Raw genomic sequence first — 15,053 nt, forward strand, 5'->3', positions numbered from 1 at the left:
GAAGAGGAGGAGGAGGAGCAGAGTGCAGAGAACAGAGAAGTGGCAGAGGGAAAGAGGAGCGAGAACAGGGGAAGGAGGAGGAGGAGAGGAACTGAGGAAGGTGGGGAGGAGGAGAGGAGAGGGACGGGAGCCTGCTTCTGGCCATTAAAGTTGGGCGTTTTGCAGCCTCAGTGAGGAATAAGGGAGCCAGTACTGACCGACTCCCCTCTCTCTCTCTGCTCAGATATGGTCCGGAAGGCCTTCACGGGTGTTTCTGAAAACAACTTTACTGAGTTTTTTAACCTCCACAGAACCACCAAGGTAAAGCCAACAACACGTTCTTAAAGAAGAATCAGTAACCCTGACAGAAGGACACACACTTCTTGCGTACATTTGGATCCGTTTGCTTAGAGTCCTCAGACTCCTCTGGCTCCCTGGACTCTTCCTGCCGGTGCCCCCAGCAATGTGTGGATAAAGCAGTGGGGTGGGGATTCAGAAATGAAACGCTGACAGTCAGGAAGTGGAACCCATCCCTGTAGCCATGGGATAGCAGATAGGAGAGCTAGGACCGCCTGGAGGTGAACGCTGCACCGGGACACTCAGTGAGGAGGCTCAGTACAGAGTGGGGATCCGTGGGGAAGGGGAGGATGGGACAGGTGTGGCCCAGAGTCCGGCCTCAAGGGCTCCCAGCAGGACAGGACTCCTGGCACAGAGGGGCCCGGGCTCTGACGTCCCCCAGCCCAAGGCAGAGGGCGGCTGCGTGAGTGGCCCATGGTCCTGAATGCACAAGTGCCGCTTCTCTGCAGTGGTGGGGACGGGCCCAGCCCGGTGGAGGGTGTGGAGTTTTCTGGGAAAAGTCTTCTCCTCAGTAGCCTTGAAAGGCAGGGACAGGACCCGTGTTGGATGGTTTTGAGCCCAGCTGTGCCCCTCCTGGCCGCACATACACCGGGGAGATGCCATGGCCTCCCCTCAGACTGCAAAGCCACAGAGAAGCAAAGAGAGAAACTGAGCCCCGGCTGAGGACAGGGCAGGCAGGGCCCAACCCCGGGTGGGATCGGGCCGCAGCTCTGTCAGTGGGGGTGGGGGCAGGCAGCCAGGCGGCCGCTGCTCCAGGCCTCTGGGGCTACCTGATTCCCACAGCTGTGGACTGGCCTCCTGAGGATCCTCAGTCAACTTTCTCTTCCTGTAGAACAAAATTGAAGAAATTCAATTGAGTCAAGAAGCAGCGGCGGAGAAGGCGATCCGAGTTCACTTCCAGATGGAGCAGATCGTGTACTGCCAGGACCAGGCCTACCGGGGAGCCCTGCAGAAGGCCAGGGAGGAGGAAGCTGAGGAGGAGGAGGAGCGGAGGAGCAAGGTCTCTCTGTATGCAAAGAACACTGCTATGGCCGAAATCCTGCAGCACCTGAACGCCTACTGCCAGGTGTGTGTGCTGTGTTGCAGGCCCGGGGCCGAGGTCTTCCGCTTCTCCTGAGAGGCCCAGTGCCTGGGCTGTGGGTGCAGGTGGCCATCAGCCAGCTTGCGTGTGGTGCCCTGGAGCAGCTCCACCTCAGCTGACAGAGGCTCTGGGGGCTTAGAGCCCCGCACACTGGCTTCGACTGCTGCCTGGTCCAGGCCTCTCTGCCCCTGGGCTTTCTCTGTGTCCAGTGGGTTTTTTGTGCGCTGCCGGCTGCAGGCCCAGCACCCAGCATCCTCCTTTCTGTGTCTCTAGGATCTGACCCTCACCGGTCTCTCAGTACAGGGCTGGGTGACGTCTCTGGCTCAGTCTCCTCCAGTCCGTCCCTGTGGCCACAAGGCTCTCAATTGCATAGAGTGGCTCCGAGTTTTTCCTGACAGTGGTGTGTCATGTCCTCCCGGGCCTCTGTGTCTCCTGCTCCCAGGAGCCGCCCTTTGCCTGTGCCCTGTCTCCTCTCCTCCCTCCCTTGGGGACAGGTCCTGCCCAGGTCACCCTGGTTCCGGAACCCACGTCCTATGTTAGACCCACACTCGCCGACCCTACAAGGACATACTTGGGTGCTGGTCACTTGCCTGGCCTCCTCACAAGTGGGTTCACTGTGGTTCACCCTCCGGGGACGTCTGTGGCCATGTTGTCCTTGCCTCCCAGAAAAGGAAACTGAGTCCCACAGGGATAGCAGGACTTGCTGGGCCACCAGCACGTGTCACAATCCTGAGGTCAGCGTGTGTCAGAGAGAGAGAGAGATCAGGGAGGACATGGGGTAGGACAAAGAGGCCGTGGGGACTCTGGCCACGCGTGAACCCAGTTTCCTGCCCGAGGCTGTCATGACCCAGACCATGCTGCCAAACAGCCCGAGGCTTGGCCCACAGAAGGCATGGGGTGCTCTCCCATAATGCAGGCGAGTGTGAAAGTTCCTGAGTGGGCCTGAGTGTTGGCGAGCATATTTCACCCGCTTCGTTCTAGGATCAGGGTGATGATCAGGGAAGCCAGGTTCAGTGGCCATTGACACCCTGTTTCCTGTGGGTCCTTGTGCGCCCATGCGGAGCCTCTTCTGGCCCAGTACCAGGGACACGGATGACTCTGAACCCAGACCATGGTTTCTCTCCCTCGAGACCTGGAGCCTCAGATGCTCTGGTGGTGAGATCCGGGTCCCCCTCCTTGGACTTGCCACTCAGCACTTCTGTGATCTGTCCCTTCTTCCAGGAGGTTCACAACCGCATGTCCACCCACATCCCCCTGATCATCCAGTACTACGTCCTGCAGGTGTTTGGCCAGCAGCTGCAGAGCGCCATGCTGCAGCTGCTGCAAGACAAGGAGGCCTGCGCCTGGCTCCTGAAGGAGCGGAGCGACACCAGTGAGAAGAGGAAGTTCTTGAAGGAGCAGCTGGCACGGCTGGGCCAGGCCCGGCACAAGCTTGCCAAGTTCCCCGGTTAACCCTCCTGCCAAGCCCAGGGGAGAAGGTCCCAGGGCTCTCCTGACAGCTGCGCGGGGTGAGGTAGCGGCTTAACAGATATGCAGCAGTCAGAGGTTGGAGGCCGGACCTCCGCTTGTTATCCAGTAGCACACGGGAACCAGGAGCAGTCGGGAGTGCAATTTGGTTTCAGCGCTAAGAAGACAGCCCATCCCAAAGCCCAGGCTGCATGCTGGGGGAAGAAGCCACCATCCAGAAAGGGACAAGAATGTCACCACGGGACCCTGCCTCCCCACCAACCCCCCACCCCAGCTCAGGAAGGTTCCTTCCTGGTCTCTCTGGAACCAGGGCAGCAGGATCGGCCTGGTGCTTGCACAGCGGCCTCTCTGTTCCTGATAAATGGCTACTGTGTGACGCTTGCCTACTAAGCTTTGTGTTTGGGGGAACCTAAAGCAACAGCAGGAGGCAGAGGTGGCACAAAGCAATGGACACCAAGCTGCCCCTGGCAGGCGGGGAAAGGAAGGGTCGGAGAGAGGGGACAGTGACAGGACTAGGAGGCACATGTGAGGCCCTTCTCTGAGCTCAGGGACAGACCCTGTCTGGAGCACAGGCTGTACTGGGAGCAGTGGGCAGAGTCAATTCCTCTCCCATGCTTGGTGGAGAGGGCAGAGGATGCACGCACAGCTCAGGTGCTCCCAGCACAGCGAGCAGGGGACACCACAGTCCTGCCTCTGGTCCTTCGATGATGCACTAAACATGTTCAGCGATCCAGACGTGAACACGCACAGCCAAGCCGAATCTGCCCCAAGGTTTGAGAGAGCAGAGGGACAAACACAGCAGGAAGAGAGGAGGAACCCTTATTCCAGATCAGTCACCCGTCAGGTAGGCGGGGGCTCAGGGAAAGGGCAGTGCTCTTAGCAGAGGTGACCTGCAGGTCCCCAGGGGTACGGTCCCCAGCTGTTCCCAGGGCGCCCGTCAGAGGTGCCGTCACAGCAGAGTAACACTGCACTGCCCAGTGAGGTGTGGGCCTTCAGGTGCATTGACAGCTGGGGCAGCTGGGGCCTTTATTCTGGTTTCTCCTCCTTTCCTGGTAACCCTCTGTGTCTGTGGCTCAGAGGACTCCTGGCAGGGCCCAGGAAACACGGGTGCTGTGGAGGGAGGGCAGTGCTCCCTGCACCCAGGGCCTTACCTCTTCACACCTCTGTGTCCCGCCTGTGCTCCTCTGTGGGCCCGAACTGTCTCAGGGAGGCCGGGTCTTGTCCAGGCCCTCGGGTCCCCGGTGTGAATTTAGTGGGGAGCCCTGGTGTTGTGCTGGGAGGGGCTCGAGTGGGTGGGCACCTCGGTGGGTTCCTCCCAGGCCGTGCCCGCCGACACCTGTGTGAGATTCCCACAGGCCCACTTCGCCAGTTCCATGCCCGCTTCTGCTCGAGGCAGGGCCTAGCAGCCATTTCAGACACCTTTGCTCCTCTCCGTGGAACTGCCGCCCTCTGAGCCTGGCTTTTCCAGTCCTCAAACTGTCAGTCTGGGCACTGTGTAGCTGGAGGGCGCCCAGCTCCGCCTCGGGGATCAGGGAGCTCTCTCTGGGCTCAGCCCAGCGCAGGCAGCCCCTTGCCCCCCTGTGTCCCCTACAACACAACTCTGGCTCCTCAGGCCCCTCCTCTAGCAGGTCCCGCGTGTGTCCTCCCTCAGGTCCCCGGGGCTCTGCGAGGGGCTCTGGGCAGCCACTGGGCAGTGCTGTGAGTGCTCGCCACGGCCTGAGGATTTGGTGCCTCTGAATGTGGATTTTGAAATAGAAAAAAATTAAATTTTATTAAAATAAATACTTATACAGACAGGGAAACAGGAAAAACCAAGAGGTGACTTTCTCAGGTGAGGGGAGGGAGCCCTGCATGGTGGGGAGGCCTGAGAGTTGGAGACAGAGACGCCCTGCAGCAGGACCAGGACCCGCCAGGTGTATGGAGTCAGGCCCAGCTGCTGCTGCCCGTGCTGGCTCCAGATCCCGCGGTGGCACAGATCCTGGTGCAGGCTCCCGCCCTTGCCCTGCTCCTGGGGGTCTCTTGATGGCTGCTGCTCCGGAAGGCAGTTCTGACACTAGAGGAGGCACCAGAGGGTCAAGAGAAAACTCCTCCATGGCTGCCCTTCCCTGCGTCTTCCCTGGCAGAGGAGGCCCCTTCCTGCCAGAGAGGCCTGGGTCCCTGAGCCCACAGCAGGACCTCATCCCAACTCAGGGCCACCCATCCAGAACAGCAGCCTCTGGATTCCCCTACCGGAGGGGCCCAACCTGGCCTTGCCCCCCTGCCCTCAGGCACCCAGCTCGGTCTCTTCACCTCGGCGTCGTACTCAGAGGGGATCCAACTGGCTCAGGAGGTTGCACACTTGCAGAACGATGTCTGAGTCAGGCAGGTTGATGAGTGCGTTGGCCATGAGCTGCTTCAGGCTGGCCAGGTCTGGACACTGGCAGAAGTCCTCCGGGTATTGGGCCAACCAGGTCTCCAGGATGGAGCACAGGGCACTGGGGGCGGACGTGCACAGAGTGAGAGCCTGGCCTCTCCCTGCCCTAGCCTGTCATGGTGCCTGAGGTAGGGCTGCCAGGCCGAGCCTGCCCTGCCCAAGAGCAGCTGGGCTTAGGGCAGAGGTGTGGGGCCTCGGCTGAGCAGTCTGTGCCCACACCTCCTGTCTGGCCACCGTGCAGGAGTGGGCACACCTGGCTGGGCCTGGGCTGTGGGGCTGGATCCTAACGGGGACCTGCGCTGAGCCCCAGACACCCAGTGCTCCCACATTCACCAGGCCCCAGCCCCAGCTCTGTCCTCCTCCTCCTGCAGGCGCTGCCCCAGACCACAGCCCTCCAGCAGGAAGCAGTGGGAAGTGTGTGACCCGGGTTCCCCGAGCCCAGACCTCCTTCTCAGCCCTCAGCTCTCTCACCTCTTGTTTTGCTTGTCCTCCTCACTGTTGGGGTGGAAGAACCCGTACCTAGAGGGGCCAGGAGGGGGCGGTGTCTTAACACCCAGTGGGCCACCTGCCAGGTCCTCTGGGGGACCCACTGATTCCGGCTGGGGTTGGAAGCAGAGCAGGCTGGGAGCATGGTCTGTGCTGCTCCCTGCAGACAGGGCAATGACAGGAAAGGTGACCCAGGCTGTAGGGGGTGTGTACACGTGTGCAGGGGAGGAAACAGCAGCTCCTGCACCAACATCTCAGTGTACCAGGTGCACAGTCTGCCTCAGGAGTCCCTGCTCTGGTTTATCCAGGTCAGAACTAGGAAAGTGAGGCCCAGGTAGACAGCCCCTTCCTGGGGCAGCTCCAGTGCTCCCTGGCCTCAGCCCACTTGGTCCTGAGTACTCCATCTGAGGGGCTCCTCTGCGCACCCCAGTTTCCACTGAGCCATTTGGGGCATGGAGTGGTTCAGGGCATTCCCCAGAGCCACCCAGGCGTTGGTGAGCCCCCAGGGCGTGCAGGTGGGGCGCACCTTAGGAACAGCAGGTCCAGCACCTGCTGCTTGCTGGTGAACCTCCTGTAGGTGGACAGGAACGCGGGCACGAAGAAGGGGTCCGCACGGCGATGCGCGGGCACCAGCTGGTTCACCAGCTTCCTCAGGGTGCCTGGCTCGAGGGTCCTGCCTCTGCCAGTCTCCTCCTTGTTCAGGGTGGACCCCTTTTCACCCTGAGGGGGACCCAAGGGTCAGAGTTCTGGAAACTGTGGCCAACTCGGAAGAGCTCACCTCCCAACTGAAAGAGCTCAGAAAAAGTGTCAGTGCTTTTCACACTCACACACACACACGCACACTCACCCTCACACATCCCGGGCAGGGTTCTGGGGCCACCCAGGTGATCAGCGCGATGGGCTGGCTGACTCTCACCTGCTCTGGGCTGTCCTGGGTCACCTTTGGGATGCTTGGATTCATTCTCCAGAGGCGCCAGGTGTGACAGCTGTCCCCGCGTGTCCGCATTTGGAAAAGGCCCCCACTCCACCATCTCTTGTGGCCTGAGCCTGGGCCATTTGGGAAGCAACACGACAAAATCCTTCCCATGTTTCAGTCTCTCCACGATTAACTGAAACCCACCAGCTTCTGGGGTTCTGAGTTCTGTTTGGTCCGTTGTCAAGGAAGTGAGGTCACTTCCTGGGGAACCCTTCGTCTAACCGTTTCTACAAAGTCATCCCAGACTGCTGGCTGCTCCTTCCCAACCTACCATGTGCAAAACACACACAACCCAACCTACCCTGGGCCACTCTCCCTGCATCCCCAGCTCCGCCAGCTCTCAGTGGGCAGAGACAGGTGGCTTAGGGTCAAAAGTTGGATCCTCAGGTCAAGGATTATAGTTAGATTTTTGGTGCAGGTTAGGGCGACATCTGTGTAGTCCGTTGGCTCAGGAAACTGAAGTCAGGTTAGGTGAAGACTTTATGTTAAGGTCAGGGTTAGGGTTATGTGTCTTGTAAGGGTTCATGTAAGGATTGGGTCTGTTATGGTTTCTTCATGCTAATCTTAGGGCTAAGTTTTTGGTTTGTGGCCATGTTGTGTATGATTTTCATCACTAAACACATCGCTAATAAAGTATATTGGATGGTGGGGAAATGTAGGGTTAGGATTCCAGACTGTTAGGGAGAGGAGGCAGCAAAGGGTGAGGGGGTTAGTTGGCAATAGGGTTGGAAGAGTGTTGGATTTAGTGTGAGTATGTGGGTTAGAGTGAGGATTAAGGTTGGGGGTTAGTGTTAGTGTTAGGCTTTAGCTTCCCTGTCATTTATAGGGGTAGAATTAGGGTTTCTGGTTAGGGTAATGTTTAGTTTTTACTATTGGGGTTAGTAGTTAGGGTTAAGTTTAGACTTGGGTATTAGCATTAGGTTTTACATAATGTGAGGTTTTAGGGTTAAGGTAGGCCTCAGGGTTTTGGTTGGGGTTGGAATTAATGTTTGATTTGAGTTGGTGTTGAGGTTAGTGTTAAGTTTTAGAAACTAGGATTAGAGTTTGTGGTCAGAGTCAACAAATACGTTTAGGGTTTAGGCTTAGGGTCAGTGTGAGTATTATGTTTGGGGGTTAGCCATAACAAGGGGGTTACCGTGAAGGTTAGGGGTAGGATGAGGATTAGGGTGTGAATTTGGGTTTAGGCTAAGTGTTTTGGGATAGGGTCAAGGTGAGTTTCAGGGTTAGTGTTAGTTGCTAGAATTTTGGTTGGAGTTAGATTTAGGTTTAATATTATGGTTGTGCTTCTATTAGAGTTATGTTTAGGGGTTAGGTTTAAGATTAGGGTTAGGTTCATGGGTTAGTGTTAGGGTTGTGATTTAGGGTTGGGGTCAGGTTCAAGGTTTAGATTTAGGTTTTAGTGTAGGGTTTGATTTATGGTTTAGTGTTAATGTTAAGATTAGGGTATCAGGGAGTGTTATCTACAGTAATGAATTTGGCAATGTCCTTTCTTTTCAATTTTATGAATATTGGGTGAGTTTGTATGTTAGTTTTTATGTGGCCTTAACTCTTACTACTTAGTCTCAATTGTATTGATTTGTAGTTTGATCTTTGTAATTTCTCTCACCTAGTACCTAATAATGTGATTTATTTGGCGTTTCTGTACTTTTCTAATGTATGTGTTCACAGCTGTGGAATTCTTTCCTTGAGTTCCTTTCATGGTGTCCCATGGGCTTACTGTGTTGTGCTTCCATTATCATCTCATTCTAGGAGCTTTTAAATTTTTCCCTGGAATCTTCTGAGACCAATTGATTATTCAGCAGCACATTGTTTAATCTTCATGTGTTTGCAGAATTTCTGCAATGTCTTTTGCTGCTGCTTTGTGGTCTTATTGTACTGTGATCCGTTCATATACAGGGCACTCTTTCAGCTCATGAGTATCAATCTCACTGATTTATAACCTCAGACATGGCATGTTTTCGAGAAAGTTCCATGTGTTTCTGAGAAAAATGTGTATATTTTTGGAAGAAACACTCAGCAGACATCAATTCTATTTATTTGATGATATCAGGCCGAGTCGGCATTGTCCTCCTGTTCTCTGTGACTCTGGCTGCCATACTCAGTGCAGAAAGGAATGCACATGGCCACGTTCTATTAAGACTTAACAGATGAAAGCTGTGCATCGGCTCTGATTGGAGGGCCACTGTGTTTGGATTCTGATCTACTTGTAATAAATTGTGAGGTAACTCAGAGTCTGGGGCAGCAATGACTGTGGTCTTTAGCACTCTCATCTACAACGGAGTCCTTCCTTCCACCTTGCAGTGGCACCTGAGTAAGATGTGTAATTTCTCTGGCGCGCTCTTCACAAAAAAGAAAGCTCAGTGATTGGGTGCCCAGTGCATATCATGATATTAATGGGATTTGTTCTGAGAAAGGCCAGCTTTGGGGACCTGAGCGCTCTATGCCTGCAGGGCCACTGCATCCCAAATCTCTGGAAGGGGGCCCCCAGAGGTCACTGTTGGCTGTGCCCACCTGGAATCTGATTCTGCGAAACCAACAGAGCCAAATGCAGAGTGGGTCCCAGTGTGGGAACTGTGAGAAGAATGAGAAAGGCGCTTTGGGGACCTGAGCGCTCTATGCCTGCAGGGCCACTGCATCCCAAATCTCTGGAAGGGGGCCCCCAGAGGTCACTGTTGGCTGTGCCCACCTGGAATCTGATTCTGCGAAACCAACAGAGCCAAATGCAGAGTGGGTCCCAGTGTGGGAACTGTGAGAAGACTTCAGTCCTGTGCTCCTTGGCATCACACGTGGTCTGGACAGCTGGTAGTTGTGTCTGGGGCCCTGCTGGGCGTGCCCAGGGGGTCCCTCTCCTGCTGGCCCTGCCTGGGCCCTCTGCCACCCTGGGGACTTCAGGATTCCTTAGGGAATCATACTCCAGGTGGCAGCAGGGGCCTTCTGCTGCTTTTGTTCTGAGAAGCTGCTGTATCCTCAGCACAAGGACACATGGCCACTTGTCCCTGCTTTTAGTGGACTCTCCATGATCACAGCAGACCTGCCCTGCTGCCCACCCAGCCCCAGAGGGAGGGGAGAGCCGTGTGCCCACAGCCCAGGGCCCAGCCAGCCACCCAGAGGCCGGCACAGCCCTCAGTTACTGATGCACATTTTGACCATTTATAGTTGAAGCAAAGGTTTTTTGCTTGCATGGGTTTCAGTATTTTATAAACTCAAGCCTATGGAATACTTTAATGTCTTTTTTGAATTTGGTTTGAAATCTGCCGGGGTCCAGCCTCGGCGAGAGTTCAGGTCCTGAGGAGGAGGGCTGGAGTTGGTGCTTGTGGAGTGAAGGAATGAGACACACTCTATAGGTATGAGGTGCTGTGCCTTTTGAACACTGGAGGACTTTTTTATTTGTATCACATAGTAAAGGTTACACACGGAAATCGGCATACATTTACAATTTTTGGATAAAAACTTTTAAGGTTATTTTACCAATAAACTACAGCACATAACTATTTTATTATTTTGGGGAACATTTTATCTACTGCCTCAGCTATTATTAATCAAACAATTTCCTAGTGAAGGTGTAAATGAAGACAAAATCAAAAGATCAATCCAAGTTTGCCTCCATTTTTAAAGTTCTTATGTCTATTTCAGCCACAATGGAAAGACTGCGGCCAACTCTTGGCAGGTTTTAGTAAAGAAGTACTATGGTTACTCAACTTCTTGGTTAAACTTTTATTCTGCATAGTCAGAAAGCAAGTATTTTGCACTTAAATAAGCCTTTCTATAATAACTATTTGGCTGCCTGGAAATAGTATTTACTTGTTCTTTAGTGCGTAGCCATCACCGTGTTCCTGAATGTTTCATTCTTTCTGCAAAGGGTAAATCTTGATATCTTACTCTTTTTTCATCTTTCCACACCATTCTAACTCCATCTATGTAAGCCCAAGTGTAGGAAAAGGGGGATTGCCTACTGGCCACAAATCTTTGAGCACCTTTCTGGGATCCCTATAAGTAATTGGACCCTTGGAAGAAAGCTGGGGGGGCTTTTGTTGGAGTGAAATCCTCAATTACTGAAAAATTGGAAACCCCTTCAAAGAAAGCCCCTGGATTAGGGGTCGCACTTAGGGGTTCAGTGACTGACACAACTGACACTTATTTCTCAGAAGTAGCTTGTACAGGTTTCCTTACTAAAACCAAATTGCCCGTAATTACAACTGAGCCAATCAAAAGTGCAAGCAAAAATAAAAGCTGGAGCGATGCTTTCAACCCGAGGCCCGTCATTGCTGGAACTTTGTCAAGCAGCAATAGAGGAACCATGAGCCTCACCAGAAATCTATGATACTTTTTATTGTTTTGTTTTGTTTAGGTACCGGGGATTGGACTCGGGCCCTTATGCTTCTGAGGCAGGCAGTGGAACCACTGAGTCAAATCCCCAGCCCGATACATTTTGTTTTTAAAGACCATTCTTCACACCCTACATAGAAGACACAAAAAAACTCTGCAAAGAGGCTTCTAGACTTAATTGACACTTTTAGCAGAGTAGCTGGATACAAGGTCAGCACTCAAAAATCAATAGCCTTCTTGTACACAAACAACAGACTCAATGAGAGAGAAATTAGGGAAACAGTTCCTTTCATAATAGCACCCCCCCAAAAATGAAATATCTAGGAATCAATCTGATGAAAGAAGCCAAAGACCTCTACACTGAAAACTATAGCACTCTGAAGAAAGAGATCAAAGAGGATATAATAAAATGGAAAGATATCCCCTGCTCCTGGGTAGGAAGAATCAACATAGTGAAAATGGCCATACTACCAAAACTGCTATGCAGATTCAATGCAATGCCGATTGAAAAACCAACACTATATTTCACAGAACTAGAAAAAAGAATCCAAAAATTCATTTGGAACCATAAGAGACCTAGAATAGCAAAAGCCATCCTAGGCAACAGACACATGGCAGCGGGTATAATAATTTCCAATTTGAAACTATACTACAAAGCCACTGTGATAAAAGCAGCATGGTACTGGCAAAGAAACAGACCTGAGGATCAGTGCAACAGACTGGAAGACACAAAAACAACTCCAGATGTACTCAGCTACCTCATCTCTGACAAAGGAGCTGACCGTCCTCACTGGAGGAAAGATAGCCTCTTTAATTAACGGTGTTGGAAAAACTGGATCTCAACCTGCCAAAGATTGAAAATAGACCCTTATCTTTCACCATGCACTAAAGTGAAATCCAAGTGGATTAAAGATCTAAATATGAAAACAGAAACACTAAACTTACTGGAAGATAAGTTAGGCAGAACTCCTGAAGACATTGGCAGAGGAAAAGACTTTATGAACAAATCCTCAGTAGCACGGGAACTAGCAGAAAGAATCAGCAACTGGAATCTCATCTTATTAAAAATCTTCTGCACTGCAAGATAAACCACCAACAAAGCTAAAAGACAACCTACAATGTGGGAAGAAAATTTTACCAGCTGTTCTTCAGACAAAGGACTACTATCTAGAATATATAAAGAACTCAAAAAATCAGGCCCCCTGATATATAATATAATATATAATAATATATAAAGACCTGATTCAAAAATGGGTGCCTGAAATGAACAGACATTTTTCAGACAAAGAAGTAAAAGCAGCAAATAAATATATGAAAAAATGTTCCACATCACTGGTCATTCGAGAGATGCAGATGAAAACAACACTGAGATTCCACCTCACCCCACAAAGAATGGCTGCTATCAAGAAATCAACCAATAACAAATGTTGGCGGGGATGTGGGGAGAAAAGAACCCTTTTCCACTGTTGGTGGGAGTGCAGACTGGTGCAACCACTGTGGAAATCAATGTGGAGATGCCTTGGAGAACTAGGGTTAGATGTTCCATTTGACCCAGCCATCCCTGTTGTGCCTGAGCGCTGCATCCCCAAGAAGATCCACCACTCATGTATGCAACACACAAGAGCACTTTATTAGCACAGCATGCAGTGGGTCTGCCAGTCGGAGACTGGAGACCTTGAAAAGCAATTTCAAGCCGCTTTTATAGGGTTTGGGATACATTAGTCTTAGTAACAAGCTTTACCTCTATGATGATTGGTTAGTTATTACATTTAAATCCTATTGGCTGTTATTGGGGTGGTGAGGTATCCCGGGTGGCCGAGGTTCAAGGTTGTTACAGGGTGGCTGAGTTACAAGGTTGCTACGGGGTGGCTGAGTTTCAAGGATGCCAGGTGGTCTCATCTAATGGTTTTATACATTCTGTTGTTTTCTCAGGAACTAGTTTGCTTTGCTTAGCAGTCACAAGACAATTGGGTTCATTTTTAGATTCAGGCTCAGTATGAAATGGAGCCTTTTATTACAATATGGAGTTACTCTGGCCTCCACACCTCTGCTGGGCATCTTTCCAAAAGAATTAAAAGATTCATAACACAGTGATATATGCGCACCCATGTGTATAGTGGCACAGTTTGTAATAGCTAAATCTTGGAAACAGCCCAACTGCCCATCAAATGGGGACTGGATAAAGAAGATGTGGTTTTTCTATAAAATGGAGTAGTACTCAGCCATAAAGAATGAGAAACTAGTCATTCACAGGAAAATGGATGCATATTGAGGCCATACTCTTAAGTGAAACAAATAGGACAAACATGTGTAAATACCGAATAGTTTTTCTGGTGTGAAAAACTATTAATAAGATCCAAATTGTATAACTGACAACGTGAAATAGAAAGAAAAGGGCTAAAGGTGTAGGGGAAGTGGGAAGGGTAGGGGAAAGGAAATAAGGGAAAAGAAAAAATGGAAAGACTTTGTAAATAGGAGAGGGAGGAGCGGGTGAAGGGAGGACAGGGATATTGGGAAAAAATGAGAACCAAGCTCTGTCATGTAAAGGTACAAGATCCCAATGATGAATGGAACTGTACTGTATATTTAAAAAGTACTAATTAACTCAGTTAAAGAAAAAAGACCATTCTTCAAATTCTCACTGGTCTCAAAATGATGCTATGACTTCACTGTCATTATGGTAATACAGTGCTCTGCTCATAAAAATCAGAAAGGTAAATCATTAGTGTCTCTGAGGCTGTCGGAATACACTTTTCATCCTAATGTCCTGAGAAGATCATCATTAGATATCTCCTCGCAACCACGGAGGAAACTTGTTGTTTACAGTGTTGAATGAAAACAAACAAACCAAAGCACAGCCCTGTCGGCTATGTATTCTGTATCAAGCAAAACTGTCCGCACAGGTGAAGAGGATCTTGGGACTTTCCCAGAAGCACGTGCTGAAGGCCCACGCCAGGCCAGGGGCCTCAGAATGTCCAAGGAAAAAGCCGGTAAAGCCAGCAACGGAAGAGAACTCGGGGCCCAACTGTCCCCAGCTGCCTGTAGATGGATGGGGCGTGCTGTCCTGCTCTGGGCTCTGCAGGTCCTCACAGAGAGGACATTTTGAGAAGTGAGGGGCGGTGTCAGGGGTGTCAAACACCCCTGGTAGAGTCTTAGCAAGGTAAAGAGGTGGGGACGGTCACGTGAAAGCAGATGGCCAGGGGTGCTGCCCCTGCCTTCGGTTCTCTCCCTGTGCCAGGAAGGAAGGGGTTTGTTCCCCTCCGGGGGTGGGGAGGAGTGAAAGGGCTGTGTTCTGGAGCAGCCTCCTGATATGCGTGCGCTCACAGACCTGAGCGGGACGGGTTCCGTTTCCACCGAGGATCGGGGCACTCAGAGGCCGAGAGGTACAGCGGGAAGAGCGCAGGCCTCTCCCGCCCCGGGCCTGGGTCCTGTCTCAGCCCCGCCCCGTTGCTGCCTGAGGGCAGTGCCACCGTCCTGTCAGGGCTCAGTCTCCCCTTCCTGAGGCGGAGGTCAGGGCAGCTGCTAGCAGGGGCGGCGCTGAGTGTGACTGGAGCTCCGTCTCTGTCTGTCTCCCCACCCCAGGCCCTGGGGAACAACTCAGTGTGCTCCTCCGGCCCTCTCTCCTGCAGGGAAGCCTCAGCACCCTGCGGGATGATGGGTCTGCGTGCAGAGGATCCTGTGGCCAGGGCCTCAGACTCCCAGGTGTCCCGAGGTAAGAGGCACCACCTCTGAGGGCAGGTGGGAGGGCCCTTCCCTGGCCTGGGACCTCCTCCCTTCACCAAGGAGCCGGGACGCTGCTCAGATGCCTGGGACATTCGCAGGGACTGCTCGGGGACAGGCCTTTGTCTCCCTCAGCTGTGCGTGTGCCTGGCTGCTTCTGCAGTGCCCCGAAGGGTGTGTTCAGGATCTTCTCAGAGAGGCGCAGGTGTCCAGCTGCAGATGGGGCGGCTCAGATGACACAGGGGACG

At 52.3% G+C, this 15,053-nt stretch overlaps 2 protein-coding genes across 4 annotated transcripts in view; one reads left to right on the forward strand and one right to left on the reverse strand.

Annotated features, from left to right (window-relative positions):
* Window positions 1-4,591, forward strand: part of LOC104870764 (interferon-induced GTP-binding protein Mx2) — a 22,565-nt gene extending 17,974 nt beyond the window's left edge. Inside the window, exons 13-15 of one of the 3 annotated variants that reach the window (XM_010636523.3) lie at window positions 224-300; window positions 1,169-1,402; window positions 2,639-3,813. In XM_010636523.3, the coding sequence (XP_010634825.1) occupies window positions 224-300; window positions 1,169-1,402; window positions 2,639-2,869 (542 nt within the window). In that variant the 3' untranslated portion in view covers window positions 2,870-3,813. Of the gene's footprint in view, window positions 1-223; window positions 301-1,168; window positions 1,403-2,638 lie in introns of all 3 variants that reach the window. The other 2 variants (XM_010636522.2, XM_010636524.3) reach the window with 2 other exon arrangements.
* Window positions 4,592-4,674: 83 nt separating this feature from the next.
* Window positions 4,675-7,143, reverse strand: LOC104870765 (ral guanine nucleotide dissociation stimulator). Its single transcript, XM_010636525.1, has 5 exons — window positions 6,700-7,143; window positions 6,310-6,503; window positions 5,769-5,816; window positions 5,174-5,358; window positions 4,675-4,937 (listed from the first exon to the last, which is right to left on the reverse strand). Exons 1-4 carry the CDS (start codon window positions 6,868-6,870, stop codon window positions 5,187-5,189), a joined length of 585 nt encoding a protein of 194 aa, XP_010634827.1. The 5' UTR covers window positions 6,871-7,143; the 3' UTR covers window positions 4,675-4,937; window positions 5,174-5,186.
* Window positions 7,144-15,053: the final 7,910 nt, after the last annotated feature.

The sequence above is a fragment of the Fukomys damarensis genome, unplaced genomic scaffold (assembly GCF_012274545.1).
Source record: "Fukomys damarensis isolate Sample0158 unplaced genomic scaffold, DMR_v1.0_HiC HiC_scaffold_24, whole genome shotgun sequence".
NCBI classification, from domain to species: Eukaryota; Metazoa; Chordata; class Mammalia; order Rodentia; family Bathyergidae; genus Fukomys; species Fukomys damarensis.

Excerpts from the sequence above, each read along its gene's own strand:
- LOC104870765 (XM_010636525.1), bottom strand. The coding sequence starts at position 6,870 with ATGGGAAGGATTTTGTCGTGTTGCTTCCCAAATGGCCCAGGCTCAGGC. Across the intron at positions 6,504-6,699 it reads CCCAGGACAGCCCAGAGCAG|GGTGAAAAGGGGTCCACCCT; the intron begins GTGAGAGTCAGC and ends GGTCCCCCTCAG. Across the intron at positions 5,817-6,309 it reads CTGGACCTGCTGTTCCTAAG|GTACGGGTTCTTCCACCCCA; the intron begins GTGCGCCCCACC and ends TGGCCCCTCTAG.